Source organism: Rhea pennata, chromosome 9 (assembly GCF_028389875.1).
Source record: "Rhea pennata isolate bPtePen1 chromosome 9, bPtePen1.pri, whole genome shotgun sequence".
NCBI classification, from domain to species: domain Eukaryota; kingdom Metazoa; phylum Chordata; class Aves; order Rheiformes; family Rheidae; genus Rhea; species Rhea pennata.
This window is the reverse complement of record NC_084671.1, coordinates 5,789,040-5,810,140: the sequence shown is the minus strand read 5'-3', so window position 1 is coordinate 5,810,140 and position 21,101 is coordinate 5,789,040. Positions and strand designations below refer to the sequence as shown.

Below are 21,101 nucleotides of genomic sequence, written 5' to 3'. Positions count from 1 at the left end.
TATTCCCTACCCCATGTGTTTAGACACTCACAATCTAAACAGCAATGTCCTCTTGGTTTTTATACCTCACAAACTAAACTTAGGCCAGAGACTGTAAAGTAGCAATATACAACAGATCCCCAATCAACCCTCAATTTACAAAACTTTTATCAAAAATATTTGTTGTCCTTTGGATTAAAGATACCTTCTTCCAGGAAGGAGGGTTGAAGACAGCTCTACAGGATATTGACTTCCAAACCCTGAATGGAAGACTAGTGTGTGACAACGTCCCCTAAAGAGGGAACAAAGACAGTTCTCCCAGGAATCATGATAAAATGCTGGGGACTTATCCCTGGCTAAAACCCCCGTTTTGTGGTTCCTGTTTGCTATGAGGCAATTGCCCATCCATAGCAGAAGCACAGGGAAGTGCAACTTCTGCAGAGAAAGGATAACTTTCAGTCTACAGTTGGCCACCTCTCCCAAAATAAGGGAGACTGAGAAGCACGGTGCTGAGTGAGGTGCTTTTCATAGCTTGCTTATGCTAAGGCAAAGGGGTGCTGCTGCCAAGAGCTAGGCTGGCAGGAACAGGGAGTCAAGCTGGCTTAATGGCAGTCAAGCAAAGCAGTTTCAAATCCTGTCAACAAGAATGCCTCAGAATAATTAACATGGCATTAACATGGCTACACAACGCATTTTAATGTCCAGAATTTAATCTGTGCACCCTGTCTATACCCTATGTACCCCTCCAAGGCACTTTAAAGGGCTTAGTTCTAGAATGATAATGAAATGTACTCAAATTGGGGGACTAGGGTTCTCCATATGCTGGAGGTAATTCTGTATGTTCCCACTGAATTCTCTGTAAATTTTGCCATAGACTTCAACAGAAGCAGAAATAGGCTATGGACTTAGTGGAAGCTGTAACTTGTCTTTTCCCTTGTAGTTCTCAGCAGGCAGCAGCCTGCAGGAACACACTTTAAGACAGAGAGTACACTTTCAGTCTCTGACAGATTTCAGGGATGACACTAGACTTAAATTTATGAAATATTAAATCTAGTTGTTAATGCTATTGATGTTCTTTTCAATGAATTGCACTTGAAAGCAATTGCACTAATATGTATTTATTTAAAAGCATTACGTAATGCTTTTAAAATACCACACTGCACCTTGCTGTATTTGTGGCTTATTTCATTCAACCACAATCATACAGAGGTTTCAGGCTGTTAACTATCTCCTCTAACACTTTGTAACTAGGAGTTCTATTGTATTATTAAAAACATTTTATATCCTAGACTCAGCTCAGCTCTTTTGAAAACTGATCATCTGGAAGTCAGCCTGAGATCCAGCTGTGTCACATGAATTTTCTCTGCTTTCTGAAACAATTGGTTCCACTGTTTTTGAAGTTTCTGGGTCCTGAGAGCAGGGACTATCCAGTGCATCACCACTGCTATTACAGTGCAGAGGAGAGGCTATGTCAGAGGGTTGATCTGAGGGTTTGCCTGGAGCAGGTGGCAGGGGCATGGACAGAGGAAGATTCATCATGTAGAACACATTGCCCAAACGTCGAGACACCTTTAAAGACAAGAACAGAGTTACAGCAGTTGCTTCTTTAGATAATGCTAAGGTCATTAAATGCTTAACCTGACATCAAAGCTTGCTGTCATGTGGCCAGGGGGACAGCCTTGAAGACGTGGAGATCCCAACCATCTCAAAAGCACAGTCAGCATTTAGCAAACGTGCAGAAATCTTTCCCATTTCCCTCTCACCTTTCTCTAGGCCCAGGTTTTTGAGGAAGGAACTTGGCAGTGCTCAACACAGCCTGTCTGGGAAAGGGCTCAGTATGCTGAGCCCTTCTCGCCCTCTAGGTGCTGCAGCACCCATGGGATAGAGGAGAGGTGAACTGTCAGCTAAGAGCAAGGAAGGTGTTTTTAATGAGAGAGGAGTGAGAGAGAGCTAGGGGTCAAAGAAAAGGAAAAAGAACCAGGCAGACAGTAGAAACACACAGAAAGATTATATTATTGAATGAAATTAAGAGCAGAAAAAATTCAACAAAGAGGGACAACCTGTCTGTGAAATGTGTAAGATTGTATTCTCAGAAAGGCTGTAGAAGCCCTTATATGGGATATTTGCAAGGATAGGTTGAAGCAAAAGCACATATGCAACAGAGAATTTCTTTCCAGCTAGAAAGAGGAAAGAGGAGTGAAACTGGGTTAATCCACTAAGCAAATCTTTCCCATTTCTAACTTCAGCCTAGTTTCTAGTTCTGCTGTGTCCTGACTCCACTTAAAGTATTTCTCAAACTGTAAATCATAACCTCTCCCTTCGTGTTTTCCTGCATGTTATCATAACCCTCAGAGAAGCAAAAGCAAACCGTGCTGGAGTTGTATTACTGTTCAGTAGCAACTTTCTTCTCTCCCTGTATTACCGCAGTTATTTTATTAGTTTTAAAAAAAGTGATTTAGTTTGGAAACCATTCATATCTCCGCGAGTTCTCATTTCAGGGCATTTAATGATCATACCTGAGAGCGGATTTTTAATGCTGGCCCAAGTTTTAATCCCATTGTGTCCAAGAGATGTTCCTCTGTTAGCAGTGGGAGGGTTTCTCCATCAATAGCATGGTCTTTAAATATCTTATAAAAAATAAAATGAACATTGTGGTATGCTAAAACAGACTTCACTATTCATAATTTATACTTAATCCTGAGACATAGACAACAGCAGGAGGAAATAATAATTTGAAAGTATTTTATCTTCAAATTTATCTCTTAACTGCAGTGTGTCATCTCTTGTTTGAGTGAGTGGACATCAGCACATTTGCCTGTAGCTCATCTACTTGTTCTCAGCAAGTCCAAACTTCGTAATGCTAGAATGTTATTTAATTCAAGAAAAATGAGCAGCCTGCTATCAATGAAAGAATGAGTTCATCTTACTAAATCTTCCCCAGGGATATATAGAATATCAACCTTTTGCTTACATTACTAATGATGTTTCATTTTTAAAATGGAATAATGCTCTAAAGAGCTCAGAGGTGGAAGGTAAGTTATATCACAAGAATGAAGAATTGCTTTCATCTGCATAAAAATTGTGTAGGGTGTGTGGAGTGCCGGGATTAAAATACCTTTACCACTGCTGTGCTGCTAATCTTCTTGATGTATACAACGACCAATGACTCCATACTGCAGCATTTAACTGAAAAGTATGTAATATGAACTGCAACTTCTTTGAGCCAGGGACTGGCTCTTCCTTTATGACTGCAAGTGGCTTCATATGTTGAAGCATAATTAAAACTGCTGTTAGGTCTATAACAAGTAAGAATAAGTTTTGCAACATAAAACTTACTAGATGACTCTTAAATCTGGAAGGTCCTAAAGACCTGAAGTTGTAACTATGATGAATGTTTATAATCACCTGAGCATAATCTGAACAGCCTGGAAGACTAGTGATAAAGTTGTATACATCATCAACGGTCCATTTACGAATGTCTTCAATGGAAGAAATGTCTTCTCCATTCAGGATCAGGCCATGTGCTCCTTTGAGGAGAAAACACAGAAATGTTTGTAGCAGTTTGCTTGGCAAATCAATAGGAAAAGAATGGTAGCATATGGTAGCATAAGAATTTGGACAGTTCTAGAGAAGTTCTTATATTAACAACGCTGTGTAGTCACTGACAGATAAAGCAGTCCTAGACACCAAAGTCACTTGACAGTCACTTGTAACTGATTCTGGAGGGCTTTCTTTTGATCGTCTTTACTGACTTCTTTTGTTTGCTCATAGTACTGTACATACCAGTCACGCTGCGGTATTTTATCTAACGGCTATATTATCTGATACTTTTGATTCTTTATACTGTACTGTTATTTTAACTTGACTAAAATTCCAATAGAACAGGACTATGTTAGCCCATAGTACCTACTGTCAGTTAGAAGTACATGTAGAAAAGATAAGGGCAGGAGAGAGAGGCTAGCTCGGAATTTTATTCAGCAGTTTTGTTTATTTAACTGGAATTCCTTTGGAAGACAAGAAGTTCATGTTTAGAGTACCTTATTTGTTTTTCAGTGATACAGTATGTCTTTGTAGATGATCCTGAACAAACATCCCAGCCTGCTGTCATTTCAGGTAACGGGAAGTTTTCCAGGGCTCATCCATTGTCGTCAATGCATTTAACAATAGCTGCAAAGCTTTGGAAAAAATGATTCCTGAACAGTGACTGGAGAGACCTATGAGAGACCTAGAGAGGCACACAGTTCCTGTAGAGGTTAAGTTTCGGGGATAAGTTTGTTCCTAAAAGAATACAGATTCTAAGGGAATTCCTTGCACTGTTTGGCGTACACAAGGGATTATGGTCAGCGTATCTCTCCTGATAACATGAAGGAGATGAGAGAATGGAGTATGTTGAATAGAGTTACAGAAACCTCAGGGCGATGCTAACTTGACGAGTTAGCAGTGATGGTCATCCTGTGGTGGTATAGCGCAGGGCACAAAGCATCAGAGCACTTAGAAGCTGCTTTGTGACTTTCTTCCTGTGCAACTGCATTGTCATATAGGTCCTGCAAAGTCAAGTATTGCTACTTAAAATAATGAAAACTCCAGTGGTTTGGACCTCCAAGCCTCACAGCTTTAAGTAGGGAAACCACTGTTTGCCTTTGCTGACCTGGATTTATCAAGTCATATTTGCAGGACATGAACCACACATTTAGTTGCTATGACTCTGTTGTAACAGAAAATATGCTTAAAACAAAGGGAAGAAATAAGAGAGCAAATCAATAAAAATAAATAGTATCATGTCATTCAAACTGATCTGGAGACTTGACAAACCTGAAGGTAGTAATGGGTTGCTGGGTACTGGGAATCCATATGGTAATGCTGAGAATGGGATTGCAGAATGATACATGTACTTGTCATCAAATGCAGCACAGGAGTTACTAGAATCCTTGTCATTTGTGTTGTTGCAGCTGCTGGTTTCAGTAGATATTTCATGGGTTGTGCAATTTTTTCTCAAGCCTTGTTCAAACTCTTTACAATTTTTGGAAACTGCAGATGCCTCACTCTGGTTTTTGCTTTGTTCATGCTTGTTTGGTGTCTCCACTTCTGCTTCTTTCTTGTCGTCTTTCTCATCATCCACTACAGCAGAAGCAGGATCTGTGGTCTTGTCTTCAGCTTGGTTCTTTGTGCCATTCACATTGCAGTCTGCAGTTTTCTGATTTCCAGCTCTTCTCCCTGGCCGACGGCCCCTCTCCCTTTGCAAACTGCTGACTGGAGGGTATGGGCTAGTTGCCATGAGCATAGTGTTACCATGAATTTCATCAAGAGTGGTACGATGAACATATAAGTCACTGGGAAGGTGGCCTTCAGGTAGCCTTTGCCTGCCACGGAAAGCAATGGGACTAGTTGGCATCCCGTGGTAAAGGAAAGGTGCTTCCAGGCCCAGTAACCCTTTCCGATGAGCTTTCTCTATTTCTTTTTGCTGAAAAATAGCATTCATTTCCATTTCCATCCTAAGAGACACACAGAGAAAAAGCAGTCAGGCCAGCTCGCTTCTCTTATCATTTCTTTTTCCAGTGGCAGATTAAAATTAAGACAATTCAATAGGTAAGAGTACTGTTTTCCTTCTCTGTCCTCTGTATTGCTCTGTGTGAGAGGTCACAAACAAAGTAGAGGGAATGACAAACCTGGATATATTTAATGTGTTTTCAAATAAACAGAGTAAACTAAAAGGATTAAAAAAAAATTCAATTTTCCTTGTGATGACTGTGGTTAACATTTCAGACAAAAATATTATTTATACATTGGCAATCCAGGCGTTATTGCAGTGATGATGCTCCCTTCAGATTTGGAGAAATGTCTGTAGTGTCATAATGGCTGAAGACTAAAGAAAATAAGAGACTTATATTGTTAATCAGAAAATTATACAGAAAATTCTAAAATGGCAGTGATATTGTAAGTGATAAAGAACTCCTATTATCTGTGGAACCTGTGTATATAGCCAGAGCAAGCTAATAGTGTCTGGGACCTGGAGCAAGAAGAGATGACACTCTGATGGTAAATGTTCAACTGATCATCCTCCCGGAGGAGAAAGCTAATGCTCCAGGCTCTGTGTCAATACTGCCTCGCCTGGCACAGGAGGTAGGAAGGATTGCCAGTTAGATACAGAGAATGTGGGGAGTACTGTGTTTCTCCATTGTACCAACCTTTACTGGCATCAGCTTTCTTTGGAACCAAATGAATGATCAAACAGAAACCTATAGCTTCAGGTCACATCTTCTGGTGGAGCTGAGAGATGAGAAAACAGAGCCGTTTTGCCAGGCACAAACCGCAGAAGGATCTGCTTGCCTTTCTGCTGTGAGGAGTTTTCAGTGATACTTCCACATTCTTCTCTGGAAAAGGGCTTGTAAGGGCAGCTGAATCTTTAAGTGAACTAAGAAAGCTTAATGCTGCAGTGAGGATAGCAGGTCAGACAGACTCAGACTTCTCATTAATGTAGAATTGTCAGGAAAGCAGTTTGGATAAAAGATACCTATTTAGATGATAATTGTATGGAGGAAGTAGTTGTTCACTCCATAAAACTCAAGTTTCTTTCCCTGCTCTCTCTTCATCTTTGTTACAGTCCTTGGATCCTAAATTTTCTGCTTTCAGATATGTGATGGACATCTTCTCCTCTATGTCGCATGTCCCTATACATCTTGCCCAATTGTCATTGCTCGTACATGGCTCATGAGGTGGAGATAAACAGCACTGTGTGACATTCCTGGCTACCCCATGGATAGCACAGTCTGTTCCTTTGAGGTGCAAGTGGCCTGGGACTGCTGAGCTATGCGGAGTCCCGTCAAGAACAAGGATTGGAGCCTAGGTGTTAGCCAGCACAGCTGGAAGAGTGTGGAGGGTTGTTTGTCAACACCTGGTATCCATCAAAGGTGAAAGGACCCAGTCTGGGGGTGCACCTCTAAAGGGGAAATAGTACTGCATAAAGCAGTGTGAAGCAGGAGGAAATTGCCAGGACTGGCATGGCTTAAGAGCAGGAGTAAAGATCATCTCATGAATTTAGTCTGAGCTCTTTTATGCCAGGGTTTTCTCGGGTTTGGTGGGCAGAAGAAAGGACCTGAACAGGCAGGGCTGTCTCTGATGGGGCTGAGGGGACATATGCTGGCCCCTTTTGCTGCTCTCTGCTAGCTCTGTTATTAATATGTTTTTCTCAGGGCTTTCACCATGTGTCAGGAGCTATATAAAATGCAGTGCTGATGCAAGTCTTGCTGATTGGAGGAGTTCAGTAATCAAGTTCTTCTAGCTGAAGAACTCAAAACACTCCTGTCACAATACTCTTGGGAGACTCCTATTCAGAATTTATCTGTTCTTTGCTCTTAATATTACTGTGCGAGGGGGGCTGCAGTTTGGTACTGTGCTGAAGCCCACCTGAAAAATGGTTGAGGTCAGAGGTCCTCTATGGAAATGGTATGGCTGTGAGGGAGAGCAGCAGTGATTATTTAGCCAGCTGCTGATTACATTGAAATTGGTACAAATCACCATATTCCTTATAAGTCATCCTGACACCAAGACTGGTTAAACTAGGAAACCTGCTCACCGATAGTAGGGTAGAGGCATTTCTAATCATGCCTAGGGTCCAGCTATAGAGATTCAAAATATTGTGTGGTAAGACACAGCTGTAAAATCTGAATCTATTTCTGACCTTTTGTAATTTCAGGGTGCTTGGATCCAGAGTTCAGGAGCTGGATCTAAAGTCTGTAGTTTGTTTCTTTAACTAATCTAGGCCTTTTTTCTTAAATCATTTTAAGGCTAAAAGCAGAATAAGAGAGAGCAGCAAGTTCAGTGGCTTCAGACTTTCTAAGACAATAGAGGGCACTTTGCTCTTCTGGGTCATGTGAGAACATATCTCAATCACTCTAAGAAACTACAGGTCTGTGACTCCATCCCCGTCTGCTGTCGCCACTCAAACCCCAGCCTGCACCTCAGAGAAAAGCTTACAATGAATTACCTGGCAATATTTTGTTTTTGAACCAATTCCTGTCTCCTGGCCACAGCTTCCATGGATTCTGGCTGGAGAAAGCTATACCCTTAAAAGGAGGGGGAAAAAAAGTCTTTAAATTTCACTTGTTTCCTCTAGCAAATGCACAAACCCCAAAGTAATGCAGAGATATTTTGAAAATCTTTTAAGGACATGAACTATGTGTTTCTCTGAGAAGCTACTAAAACTTTAAGCTAGATCCTACTTGTGTTCTTTGCTTTAGGGAAAATATGTGGTAGAAAGATGTAGTCCAATGTCAGGTATTTGCAGGATCAGATCTGTAGTTAGGCACAGCTGCCGTTATCCACAAAGGAAAGAGACAGCAGGGCTATTGTAATTGGTGACTTCTGCCTTTCAAGTGCATACAGCTGCTCAGAAAATAATAATCAGTGGTTAAGACCTTTAAGATTGTTTTTAGCCTAGCTGCCATATAATTTTAAATGACATTTTCTCTTGAGGGAATCTCTTGTTGGATATCCATCTGTGGTAAATCAAAAGCAGAGACCCAGATTAGGGGAAGGAAGTTGAAGCCAGAAATTCCTATTTTTGGATCTATGTGGCATCCAGAATCTGTTCAGGCACTCAGAGTATTCAAGATATTACCTTTTTGTGTAAATGGCTATATAAATTAATATATGATTAAATATAGGAGAATTTGTATAATTGACAAGTATGCCATAGTTCTGTTGCCATGCCTTGGTATCCAGCTTTTGCCTTAGAACTATACCCTGTAATTTGAGCCTTTATTAAAATGACTTGTAGTTGTCCTACAAGAGTTGGGTCTGATATGATGATTAAAGATTATGGTCAGTGAAATAATCTCTTAAAACAGCTAATGCTAATACCATCATATGAAAAAGAATTAAACGTAGCAAAAGGAACGTTGTTATTTGGACTTGTATGTTTAGCTACAGCCTTCTGTTTAGGTGGGGAAATGCTTGGAAAAAAACAACAGGAAAGGGAGAAAACACAAGTGAACAACTCGGAAATCAGTATACTTAATAAAAGTTAAAATGGATGTCTTTAAAAAACTTAAACTGGCACAGGTTAGAATCTCTGGCAGGCAGACTGCATCCTTTTAGTCAGACTATTTTACAGAATAAAATAAAATAGATCTATTGACAGTCCTGATAAGCTGATAAAAAAATAGCAGGAGCCATTTGTTTTCTCAGTAACATGCTGTCACTTTGCAGGATACGGACAGTGCTTCATTACCTGGGCCTGGATAAACACGGTTGGACAATATGTTTGGCATGTTTGCATGCTGCGGGACTGTGGGTCCAAGGTGGGAAGCTATATGGATCTGTCTTGGGTCAGCTGGTGTTATCATTTCAGTTGAAGGTAACAGATCTCTAAGGAGAAAAAAAATACATTCAGACATGCAAAACACATTGTTTAGTTATTAATAATATAAAATCTTTATATACCACATGAGCAGTCATTCTTTAACTGCAATACTATAATAGAGAAGTGGTGGAAAATACCTGTCTACCAGCCGAGGCTCAAACTGAGAGGGAATTGCCTGCATTCTGTGTTGGCCTGTGCCCATTAGCTGAGGGTTTACAGCCATCAGCTGATTTCTCATTAGCATCTCTTGCCGCTGCCGCAGTTCTGACACAAAGCAGATACAGTTCTGTTGTGAATGTAGTAAATTAAAGTGATTCTGTCCACAGCACAACTTTACCAGAAAAGTAGTTTTTTTTCCTCCCTCAATTGCCAGAACTTTAGTGCTTATGAGTTAGCAAATCATACTCTTTTTATAGCAACAATTAAAAAAGAAGACATTTCAGCCTGCCACCTTAACTACATTGTTTAAATAATGCAGATTTATACAATCAAACTGCAGCAAAAATAAACAGGATGTGCACAGTCAAGTGAGTGAAAGGATAATTTACAGACAGTGATGATTCATATATCACTACTGAATAGAAGAGAATAATCATGAATGTTAAGTTCTCCGCTTGAGAAAATTTTTGCTCCTAACAGAGTTTTATTTTTAAAATATCTTATTAGCTGCAACCTACACTGTTAAGAGACAGCAAGTCTAGAAAAAAGAACCTGTAGTTGTGAGTGAGACCCTCATAACCTCCAACTATGCCTTTTGCTGCAGAGTTTGTGTATGGTCATGGCTGCTCTTCCAGATGATTACCCTCTCCTGATCAAATTTGGAATGCCAAGAATTCCCCATGTTAACTTTCAGTGGCCTTAACAGAAACATGTTTATTCCTATGTTATTTCTCAGGCAAATTTTAATTGCCTTTTTTAAGGCATTAAACCTCTTGCAGGTTGTTTCTCATATATTATGTGGATTTTTACAACCCTTTAAACAAATGTGCAGTTAGATTTCTTCCTGCTTACCTCCTGCTGCCATGCCACTTGCTAATCGGTATAAGTGCTTTTCTTCTAGTGTTCCTTGCTCCCCCAGTATAGACATTTTTCTCATGTGATCCCGTGGAGTCATGCTGTAAGGAGACAGCAAAAACTTTTCCAGTGTAAAGAATGGAATCAGTAGGTCCAAAGAAAAGAATAAGACATTGAACAGAAAAGAAACAGATCAGGTTATACAAGTTATTTCTCAGATAAGCAGGCAGTCTTTGTGCCAGCTGCGGCTGCAGCCTTCAGGGCTTGTGGGCAGTACTGGTTATTATATAGAAACTTTCAGTTCTTAGGACAAAGCAAGAGTTTCAGTTTTATATTGAGCTGCTCTGTGTCTTCAGGTCTTACTGTAGAGGAGAAGTCAGGACACTGTTGTGAAATATCAACTGTTCAGAAGGACTTAATTAAACCAGTCTTTTGCCTGCAGCCAGCAGTATATCACAGCAGCCTTGAGAATGCTGACACGAACTCACACTCAGGAATACAAATATCTCTGATTTGATTTGGGAATTGTAGTAGTTTGTAGCCCTCTCTACTGCAGGCTAGATTAAACATATGGAAATAAAAGGCAGAAATAAGCTGTTCCAAATGAAATCAGCTCCTTAGGACTGATAAAGTGAAAAAGTAAGAACATGCTTTGTAATGATAAAAACAGTTAGGCTTAGTTTAATTATCCACATATGCACAGGTAAATAAAGCCAGATGACCAGCAGGAATCTAGGCTAAAAGCTAATATACTACAAATATATAGCTGAATAGCTATCCTGTCATTGAGGTGGATTGCATCAGGATTTCCAAGTCTGTCCAAAGAAGCAGCTGGCTAGAATAAAAACAATCTTGGTACCAGGGAAATGAATAACCACAGTATGCCCTGTGTAGGATTTTGGGGAACAATCTACAGCAAGATTATTTTGTGTATATGTATTTGTATATATATTTGTACAGACAGATCATGAAGGAAATTAGAGCTGTAGCCCACAGCCTGGATGTTAAAAAGCTGTCCTGTGGGGAATGCTTTCAGTTGAGGGGTTTCCAGAGGGAGCAGGTTTGCTCTAAAGGCAAGGACATCTGCATATTCCCTTCAAACTGGGTTTGCACATCAAGGCATTAGCTTTTAAAAGGAAGTTGAAGTTAAATTGGAGGTGGATTTGTTTCCTCATTAGCTTTGATGAATTTTTATACTGTTTTGCCCTCTTTAGACCTCTTTTATTGCATTTGACCTATAGATGAGTTACAAACACTTTAATGGTAAGCTATCAATCCAATTCATATGCTTCAGGGATTAACTGTTGTCTTGGTATGGTGAATAGACTTCGTCTCAGGCATGAAATGAATTTTCTGAAGGGTAGGCAACTTAGTCAGTTCAGCCATTCAGACTGAGCATAGAGGTCATATTTGGGCCAAAAATGCTGATGTCTTCTCAAAATAAACAAATTTTTACATTTCCAAGTGGTGGAAATGCTAGATTCTGTTTTTGCCAAGATTCTGGCCTTCCTGGAAGCAGACAGCTCTGTCAGGTCCAAGAACAGCACTATATCCTTAGCATCTTCACTTATGTCTCTGAGCATGTGCTGTTGGACACATTTCCATTTGTTTTTTTTTAGGATACTTTAGTCTTAAAGCGGTTTAGGATGAGGGGTGCTTCATGAAGAGCATTTGAGCTGGCAAAGTGCTTCTGAGCTGCTAAAGCATTTTAAAGCTCAGTACTAAAGCGATTTAGCACTGAACTAAACTTTACAGCAGCTCAAAAAATAGATGGAACTAGGAAGGTGGTAATTGCCCTACCATGCTAGTTCAGTGAGCCATTTAGGTGGATGAGTGGCCTGTATTGGATGCTTTAGAAAACAAATCTGCAATTATGAAACAACTTGGCCATAGGGAAACTTCATCCTAACCTCCTCACAATTCAGAATTTGTCCTGGTGCACCTGAGTAGAGAATATGAAAGTGCAAAGCAAGCAGCAGTAGTACAAATAGAAATCGGAAGAGAAAGTAGAAGTGTGTTTCCTTTTTTATTTCAGTAAATCGGAGAAGAAAAAAAAAAGCTAATGTTAACACTAAACTAAATAAATAAATTCTGTCTGTCAGATGGCTGGAAAATTGTACCACCTCTGCTTTTAGGAACTGCTAGAATGCTTCAGTCCCCTGTTTTAGTCACAGTCATGAACACACTTTTTTCTGGGGAAGCTGTCCCTGTATGGGAGTAAGTCACTCAAGTAAAAGACACTTTTCTTCATCAGGCCTACCTAGAACCTTTACACCTTCACTGTTATAGTAGCACCTCCTCTTCCCCCCATAAAATCACACCTAGGACTAAAAAGTATCTGACACAACTTCAAAGGGCAGAATCATGGAAAAGGTAGTGGGAGAGGCCCCATTTATTCTGACTCAAATCTACCACCTCCCTGTGGGATCAAATATACCCAGCCTGTTCTGACAGACATCTGTCAACAACCAAGTGTCAATAACTGTGATTAGAAACCATTACAATGTCACTGCATTGTTTTTTATGTAGTCTGTGTGATTCTCAGAACGTGTTTGGACTTTGGTTAATGCAGTTTTGGATATAACGTATGTTATACTCTCTTGTTGGCAGTCTCTTGCATTGTCCTTTCAGAACTGAAGAAGAGTCTATTTCAAATCTTTCCTTCAAGCTTCCTTTTAAAAAGTAAGGTTTCCTTTTAGTTGCTGGCAATTGCATTGAAAATACAGTACCATATGCAGCAGCATACATAGTGGAGTTGATCCGTATTTATAGGCAGATCATTATCCATTCAATGGCTGAAGATATGCCAAGATCCTTAGAGCATCATTTCATACAATGTTGCCTGCATAAGTAATTTGCAAAGAGCTAGACTAGGTGGTCTGTTGGTTTGATATGGAAAAGCAATATTATATATTGAAAAAGTCATGGAATAACATGATTTAAAAGTTCCAGAGTATCTTCTTCCACTAAGGCTATCACTTCAACTGACCCAGTTTTTGAATCATCATGAGCCAACAGGAGGGTCTGATTCCTTAATAAGGTTTCACTGGAGTTGCTCTGCCAAATTATTCTGTTGTTATGCTATCTAACTTGTCTTGGGATTTCTTTTCAGATATTAAAAAACTCCAGTATTTCTGGTAAATTCTGGTAAAAATTTTCAAATGTTATTTCCACTGAAATTCTAATCTAATCAAGCTGAACATCAGAATATCACTATGCTGTAAATTTTACTTAAAGGACACATTTTCTATGTAGTATCTTACCAGATGTGTTTATTGTGTGTATATGTTATCTGCATTAAATTATTTGTTTCACTTCAGTGGAAATACTGAATTTATCAGCTGGAATAAATATTTAGCTTAATAACCTAATAGTAGGAATAGCATGTGACCTTGTGTCAGGAGGAGATACTGCTCTTGATTGAGTTATGTTACTTCCCCATAGAAAAACTCCTTTTGGGGTTACTTGTCAATTAGCTGGTGACTTGCAGATCAAATTTAGGATGCTTAAGTTTCATACTATTTTCATAACCAACATCTGTAAAAAAGAGCTCTGAGAGAACAGAGAAAGTATACTCTTGATACATATATTAGCTGGGATTTGAGAGTAGCTCAAAATCTTGCAGCAGGGCACATATGAATTCATACACACCAGCTGTCCAGCATTACATTCATATGTGACTCGTCTCTGATCCTATTGCACAAATCCTGGCTGTACAGCACATTACAGGGATGAAGACAAGTTAATCTCTACCTTGAGAGTCTTACCCTTAGCAAACCCTTCTTGGCAGCAGGCAGAACCACTCACCCAGTACTAATTCTGTCTCAATTTATTAGATGAGAAGTGGCAAGACACAAACTTCGTGGACCAAAAGCATTTGCAAATCTGATCATGTTATATGCAATTTCAAAATGTTTATAGCAGTTCTGTGCATCTATATTATTCATTGGTTTTGGCAAAAATATGGTTTCATCTTATGTATGAAAAAAACTTGTTGGAAGACCTATTATTTAGTTAAATGCATTAAGATATCGTTAATTAATACTGCTTTAATTCACATCAAACACATAGGTAATTATCATTCTTAAAGGTAATGTTCTCCATAGCTTTACAATGGCTCCACAGAATCTTTGGATGAAGCTAAGTATTGTTTAAAATGCTCGAGTAAATTTATGTCAGAGAAGTCAGTTATACATATAATATGAACATGTATACATGTTTATGGGTAAGATATATGAGGAAACTGATGCATAGTCTCATTTGATTTTCCCATTGTCAACCTTTTTATAAAAAGCTTAGAAAAACTCCTGATTACTTCAGCAACCAGATGGAGTTTTAAAGGAAAAACAAATATTCCAATATTACTAATATTCTAATATTATTTACTGTAATATCAAGGGTTCTTGCCCTCAAGCTATACTACAAGTCCTAAAGCCAAATACTATACTTATTCAGGAACCTACAGTCAGCAAAATAAATGACTGTTGGAAAGCAAGAAAACAATTGCACCAACATTGTGTCATACAGAAGCATGAAATATGTCTTCTTAATTGGGTAAGGTACCATCGGAGAGGCTGGAGGGCTAAATTCTAATCCTAGATACGTGGGTGCAGACTGCCCTGCGACTGAGATTAGAGTGTAATCCTAAAACTGGATTGAGAACAACACATTCCCTCAAGAAAGGAAAATAACTATATTTATACTGTGTGTATCAGCCAGTAGAATTTGCATCACATGCCCTTACACTGAAACAAAGACATGAACGTTTCATCATTATTGAACTAGCTAATTGTTAAGATTCGGAGCTGTAAGTTATTTGTATTTGTTTTAAACACACTATTCCCAAGAACAGTATTCGTATTAGCAAATTCAGTTCTTCAGAAACTAAATCAAGTTGATTACAGGAATTCATCTTGTTCTAACTGAAGCGTCTGGGGGCAAGTATAAATTATGGTTTCTGTGTGCTACTAAGGCAACCATCAGCTTTATGCATTGACTGAAAGCAGAGGTGGAGAGGCATTGTGCTGAGCACAAGCCCACAGTAAGAGCCCTGAAAGCCTGCTAGTTGGGACAGACAGATGGTGGAGGAGAAAAGCAGTAGTCTTTCTACCTTTTGATATAGCATTGGAGGGATCAAGATACACAACAGTAAGCAGCTGAGGTGGGAATTCAACTTAGCACTTCTCCCTCTCAGCTCAGTGCTGAAACCACAAGACTGTTTTGTGCACAACCATAATGCTGTTAATATTAATTTACATTTGTGACAGCACCCAGGGGTCCAGCGGGACCCTACTGAGCAGAGGGGGCTTTGACTACAGGTTTCTAAAAACCTAAAGAGAATGACTTGTGCAGGAACTAGTGAAAATGCTGTTCTTAGCAGAGCAAGTGTGTGTATGTGCTAGTGTATGTGTATAATATTCTGCACCCACCCTGTCTCCTGACAAAGTGGTACGTGGACAAACTGTTTACAAGGACTGAGTTGCTGTATTATGTGGATTGCATACATGGAGATAAAAGCATGACAAAACTTGTTTTTCTTGCAGATTTATTTCATAATTAGTGATGAACTTTGGCTTCTTTTTCCTGAAATATTATCTTTACGCTTTTGATTCTTTTAGAAGCCTAAAGATTGCAGAGTGTGACCTAAATGGGATCAGCTAAATGGAAACCAAACTCTGTTTTAATTTTTAACCTACAGTTAAAGCATACAGAAGAAGTTTGTTTTCATTTTTAATTTTTTAATATTGGAAATGGAAATCATGGAATGGAAAGCTTTCTGATGACCAGAGTGTGCAGCTGGAATACTCAGATGAAATTCAGTTGAATTTTAGTGGGATTTTCTGCACAACAGTAATGCTGTTAATATTATTATATTTCTTTAAATTAACTTAAAAACTAGTGCAAATGACAGCATTGTCAGTGACAAAAGAAACCAGACAGTGGAAAGAGGAACAGGTTTTAGGAAGGCTAAAATTATTTTTATTTAACAACACTTTAACTTCACAGGCTAACTAAGATTTTGAATTTAGAAAACCTGTACTGAATGCTCAGTACCCTCTCTCTTCAGTTACGATATTAGATATTGCAGGAGTGTCCCTCAGCCTTCCCCAAAATCTGTGATAAAAAAAAAAAAAAAGAAAAGAAAACTGCATTTGCTGTGTCTTACTGCACTAAGATAAAACAAGATTTTCCCTTTTTTAATATTGGTCTTTTCAGGTTTGCTTTATGACAAAGACAACACAAACTCAGTTTAAAAAATATTGGCAAGTATGTTAAAATATATGTAAGTCACAGATACAGATACTAAACCCAATATTGTTTTCCAAATTCATAAATCAAGTCACAAGATTTAATCCCAACTATATTCCTCTTGTGAGAGGAACATGTGAAACTGCAGATCTGATCCTGTAAACAACTTTGAAAGTCAGCAGCTTCAACAGACTCTGAACACTTTCAGCTCTACAGTTTGCAGGATCAGACCATGATAAAATTACTTGAATCTGGATTTCCTCTAGCTCCCTTTCTTTCTCTGCTATCTCTGAGGTACCCTGGAAATAGGAATTTTACATATTCTATAACTGAGCAACTTGAAATTTTAGTTTAAGAAGTAATATAACAGCACCCAAGGTGTTCTCAGCCTACAATTAATTCCACCCACATACTCAGATAATAAGAAGATATAAGGCACTCTCATCACATTCTGGTATTATTTTTACAAAATATATCACACTGCATGCATCAGTGTTCCACAAAGCTGTTATCACTGGGGTTCACTAAAATGACTATGCACATGAGCATGCAGTTTTAAATGTGTAGGTCTAATAAAGGTGTATCAGGCTAAAACATCCAAATACATATGTACTGTGATAGCCTTGATCAATTCTAATTCCATACTGATTTAGAAAATAAACTACTCCAGGAAGCATCTGTAAAATATTGAGGTTTTTCTGTTGTACTTTAAAAAAGATAAATTACCACAAGGATTAGACTATATATGTTAATAGCTAGTTAGTTTTTAAGAATATTTTGTTACAGTTAGACAAGACTGTGAAATGTTTGTTCCTGTACATAAAGTAACTCAGTCTGCATCCTCTAGAAAAGTACAGAATATGCAATGACAATCCTTCCCAAAATTAAAGCTCCCATTTATGAAATAGATCTTTTAAATGTTTCCGAAATGATAAAGTATATGTTATAAAAAATACAGTTTCCACCTGAATATGTAGGATAATTATGCATGAGAATACATACAGCACATTGTTAAGAATTCAGTACATAGTCAGTCACATACTTTACCTTTTCTATATCACCCTGACAATTCCTAACCTTATTCTATCTGCAGTCCAGTGCTGCTCTTTAAAAACACTATGAAGAAGTGAACTGTGCTATTTCTATTATGAAATAAATCTTTCCTATCAAAATCTGAAAAATCATACACTTCTTGGTGTTGCTTAGCAGTTATTGCACTGCCATTTATATTAAAAACTAGAACTGTTTATTTTTGTTTCATGTATACTTACATCTGTTATGAAGACCTTAGTTTTGAGATAAATGAAGACACCATGAGCATCCAACTGCGTGCCTTCACTGTAAGTCTTCCTCTCAAGTTGCCTCAGTCATGTGATTGGCAGCTTTTAAAACACATCAAGATTAACATGTCAAAAACTGCCTTAACTAACGCTGACTTTACTTTAAATACAAATTGAACTTATCTTGATTAGCCCTCATCTGTGCTTCTAAGCCCTACCCACTCTGACATCACAAGCCCTTCTCCAATACCATCCTTTAACCAGGCTGTAAAAACATAATTACAAGAAGAGCACTACACTGATCTGATAAACCTATTTCACATTTAACCTGCTAATCTGTTGTTAGCTTTTAAGATGCTTGGTGCATTCACTTAAAATCTTCCTGTTCCAAAAAGAAATATGAGAGAAGGTTAAGAATTGCCTCAGCTCTTCTGCATTGTGTTACCTATTTACACCAATTTTTAGAAACCACACATTTCTCAGAGTTGGCAAGCAGTTACCCCAGAACTGTGTTAACCTCGAACTGTGTATCCCATTGGATTGGGGGGAACTAGAGGATGGAAATCCTGTTAAGCATATTGTGAGCCTAACACAGGGATCAGACGGTTATACTGCTCAAGCCGACAATTTACTCTTTAATTCTCACTGTCAGTGAGTTAACTCTCAGAATGAATGCCTAGTAAATGGCAAATTTAAAATGTGAGACAGTCCTAGTTTCTTCTAATATCCCTGTCAGCTGATGAGATATCAGATTCAATCTTGTTCACCTGCCTAAAGTTCATTGAGGCATTCAGTTTGCTTGCAACAGCAACAAAATATTGCCCCTCACCTTCTCTCAAATGCTAACACAGTGCCTCAGCCTGAAGAAAATGGACCCATTCCTAATGATCATTGCTCTCAAAGAAGAGTTATCATTAACAAAGAGAAGTAATTCTGCTGCAGTTCAACATACCTTATGGGAAACAAGCTACCGTCTGTAATGTAATACAAAATATGTACATACTATCTAAGGTAGGATTATTCTTAAAAAATCTTTTTAATGACTGGAACTCTGTAAATTTTCTTTTTTGTAAACATGCTATGGATATTTTATTCCTGTCTGGACTTTTTTCATAAAGAAGAAAATCATACCCAAAATCATTATTTTAAAGGAATTTTCAATACCAGTTTTTAAAAATGATTTTAGAACTTTCTCTTTTTTTAAATCAGAGACCAGGTAACATAACACGTCAATAATTTTCAAATGGCTGTCCAAAGCTTTATGCATGCAGGCAGGCAACATATCTATATAGCACTGTAGGTTCAAAGATAATTTTCAGCTTGTTTTCAGCCCGCTCAGTGTGCAACTATCTACCAAACCATGTGACTCAAAATGTAATGAGTAGATTCAATCTTCAAAAAAGTTCATTTTCTTAGGCATTTCAAGACTGTATGGGTGAGGTTGAAGCAAACACTTTGTAAGACTTTTGGTTGCCTGAGTAAATTAAAAGCAAAGTCTTGCATCAGAATAGATTTTTCATCAGATTTGTTATTCCATGTAAATCAGGTTTCTTGGAAACAGCACAGAGTTTAATACTAGTAAGAACTGCTTTCTGAGGTGGAAGCACAATCAGGAATATAATTGGGATATTTTTCTTTCATATTTTACCTAATGAGGGAAGTTTGGAGAAAGAGAGCATTACTTTGCAAGACCCTTGGCATCTAGTCTTTGGTTTCTAGCAGAGAAGCAGGATGGCTGTATGCTGTATGAAATGTGACAACCACAATTCATAAAAACTGTTCAGCGGCCCCTGTCAGGAGAAGGTCTAGTTATTCCTGACTGAATTTCAGAGACATCAAAGGTATATTTCTGAATCACACAATGTTTGTATATCTCTCAGCAGTCCCATTTCCACTGGCCACATTCACCAATAACAAAGACTGCAGAGCAGCAAAGGAGGAAAAGAGATAGGGTTGTGGAAGATCAGTTATGAAGCTCCTGCCGCTAGATTCATACTAAGGGAGAAGATGGAGCTGGATTCACACCTTCTTCTGTACAGGCTTACACCCCAAACTTATTGTCTGGGGTTACCTCTATGGCAAGCAGTGTGTAAGTCTCAAAACCGGGATTTGACCCTTCCAGCACAGGATGCCCCAAGAGATAATCAAGTCATCATAGATCACAAAGAGTTGGAAGAAGACTACCAAAAACCCAACAATTTTTGGCAGTTTGTGTGCTGTTCTAAAGCTGCATTAAGAACCAGGAGACTAGTTCTTAGTGAGACTGGTCTTAACTGAGACTTTTTCGATTCATTTCAAAAGAAAGGGCTGCTACTGTCACATGGTACACAGTTCCTGAAGTACTTGAACACAAGTTCTTGGCAATGATAGTAAATGATGAACTGAAAAATGGCTAAAACCTCTCTGATTTTATTAAAAGATGCTAGAATTAGGCAAGAAAGAGTTAGTAGTGTGCAAGCAGCTCTGTACACTAGAGTAGATCTAGTCTTACTGTTGTCACCGGACAGTTTGTCAGCACTGATTTGGGTCAAAACTTTCTTTGTTCCCATTTGCAAAAGCAATGACAGATGAGGCTTAGCTGGTGAGATATGTAGGTTTGGTATTCAAAAACAGAGGGCCACAAAAGATATTAGACAATTTTATTAGCAGTTCAAGAATTATATTGTTGACAAAAATGTAGTGATGGAATGGATTTGTATGCACAGAGAACCTGCCCAACTAGAAGCTAAGCAGGTTTTAATCCACTATGTCTGAACACTGCCTGTGTCATAGATGAGGAATCTGTGAAAGTGTGATCTTGTGAAACAGTGATTGTTTATATTTTCTCCTTCCAAAGTTCACTGAAGCAAGATTTACTTCTGTGGAGACTTATTTCTGTATAATATAATGATTTGGACTGACATAGAACTTTGTAAATGGCTTCTTTATTACAGATCTCCCATCTTTTTCCACAATGAAATCTTTCTTCAGACATATGAAATAGAAAAAAATAAAATAAAACTTCTTGGATGAGTTTATTTTAGGGAGATTTAACTTGAGGAGACTTATCATAATTCTGTGATAAATGGGGGTATTCAGTATAAATTAATAAACTCCATTTTGTTCTGTAACTTCACTTCTGAGGTGTGAGCCAAACAGTCATCTGCTCTTTCTCATAGTAACTTTTTACAGTGGATTTACTGATGCCTAATAGCTTTAGCTTTTTTTTTTTTTTTTTT

At 38.3% G+C, this 21,101-nt stretch overlaps 1 protein-coding gene across 1 annotated transcript; it reads right to left on the bottom strand.

Moving 5' to 3' along the window:
* Positions 1 to 1,275: 1,275 nt before the first annotated feature.
* SAMD7 (sterile alpha motif domain containing 7) lies at positions 1,276 to 10,454 on the bottom strand. The gene is made up of 8 exons (XM_062583196.1): positions 10,352 to 10,454; positions 9,478 to 9,604; positions 9,209 to 9,345; positions 7,964 to 8,042; positions 4,792 to 5,471; positions 3,385 to 3,506; positions 2,496 to 2,606; positions 1,276 to 1,548 (listed from the first exon to the last, which is right to left on the bottom strand). The coding sequence occupies exons 1-8, from the start codon at positions 10,452 to 10,454 to the stop codon at positions 1,276 to 1,278; spliced, it is 1,632 nt and encodes a 543-aa protein (XP_062439180.1).
* Between the last annotated feature and the right edge of the window lie 10,647 nt (positions 10,455 to 21,101).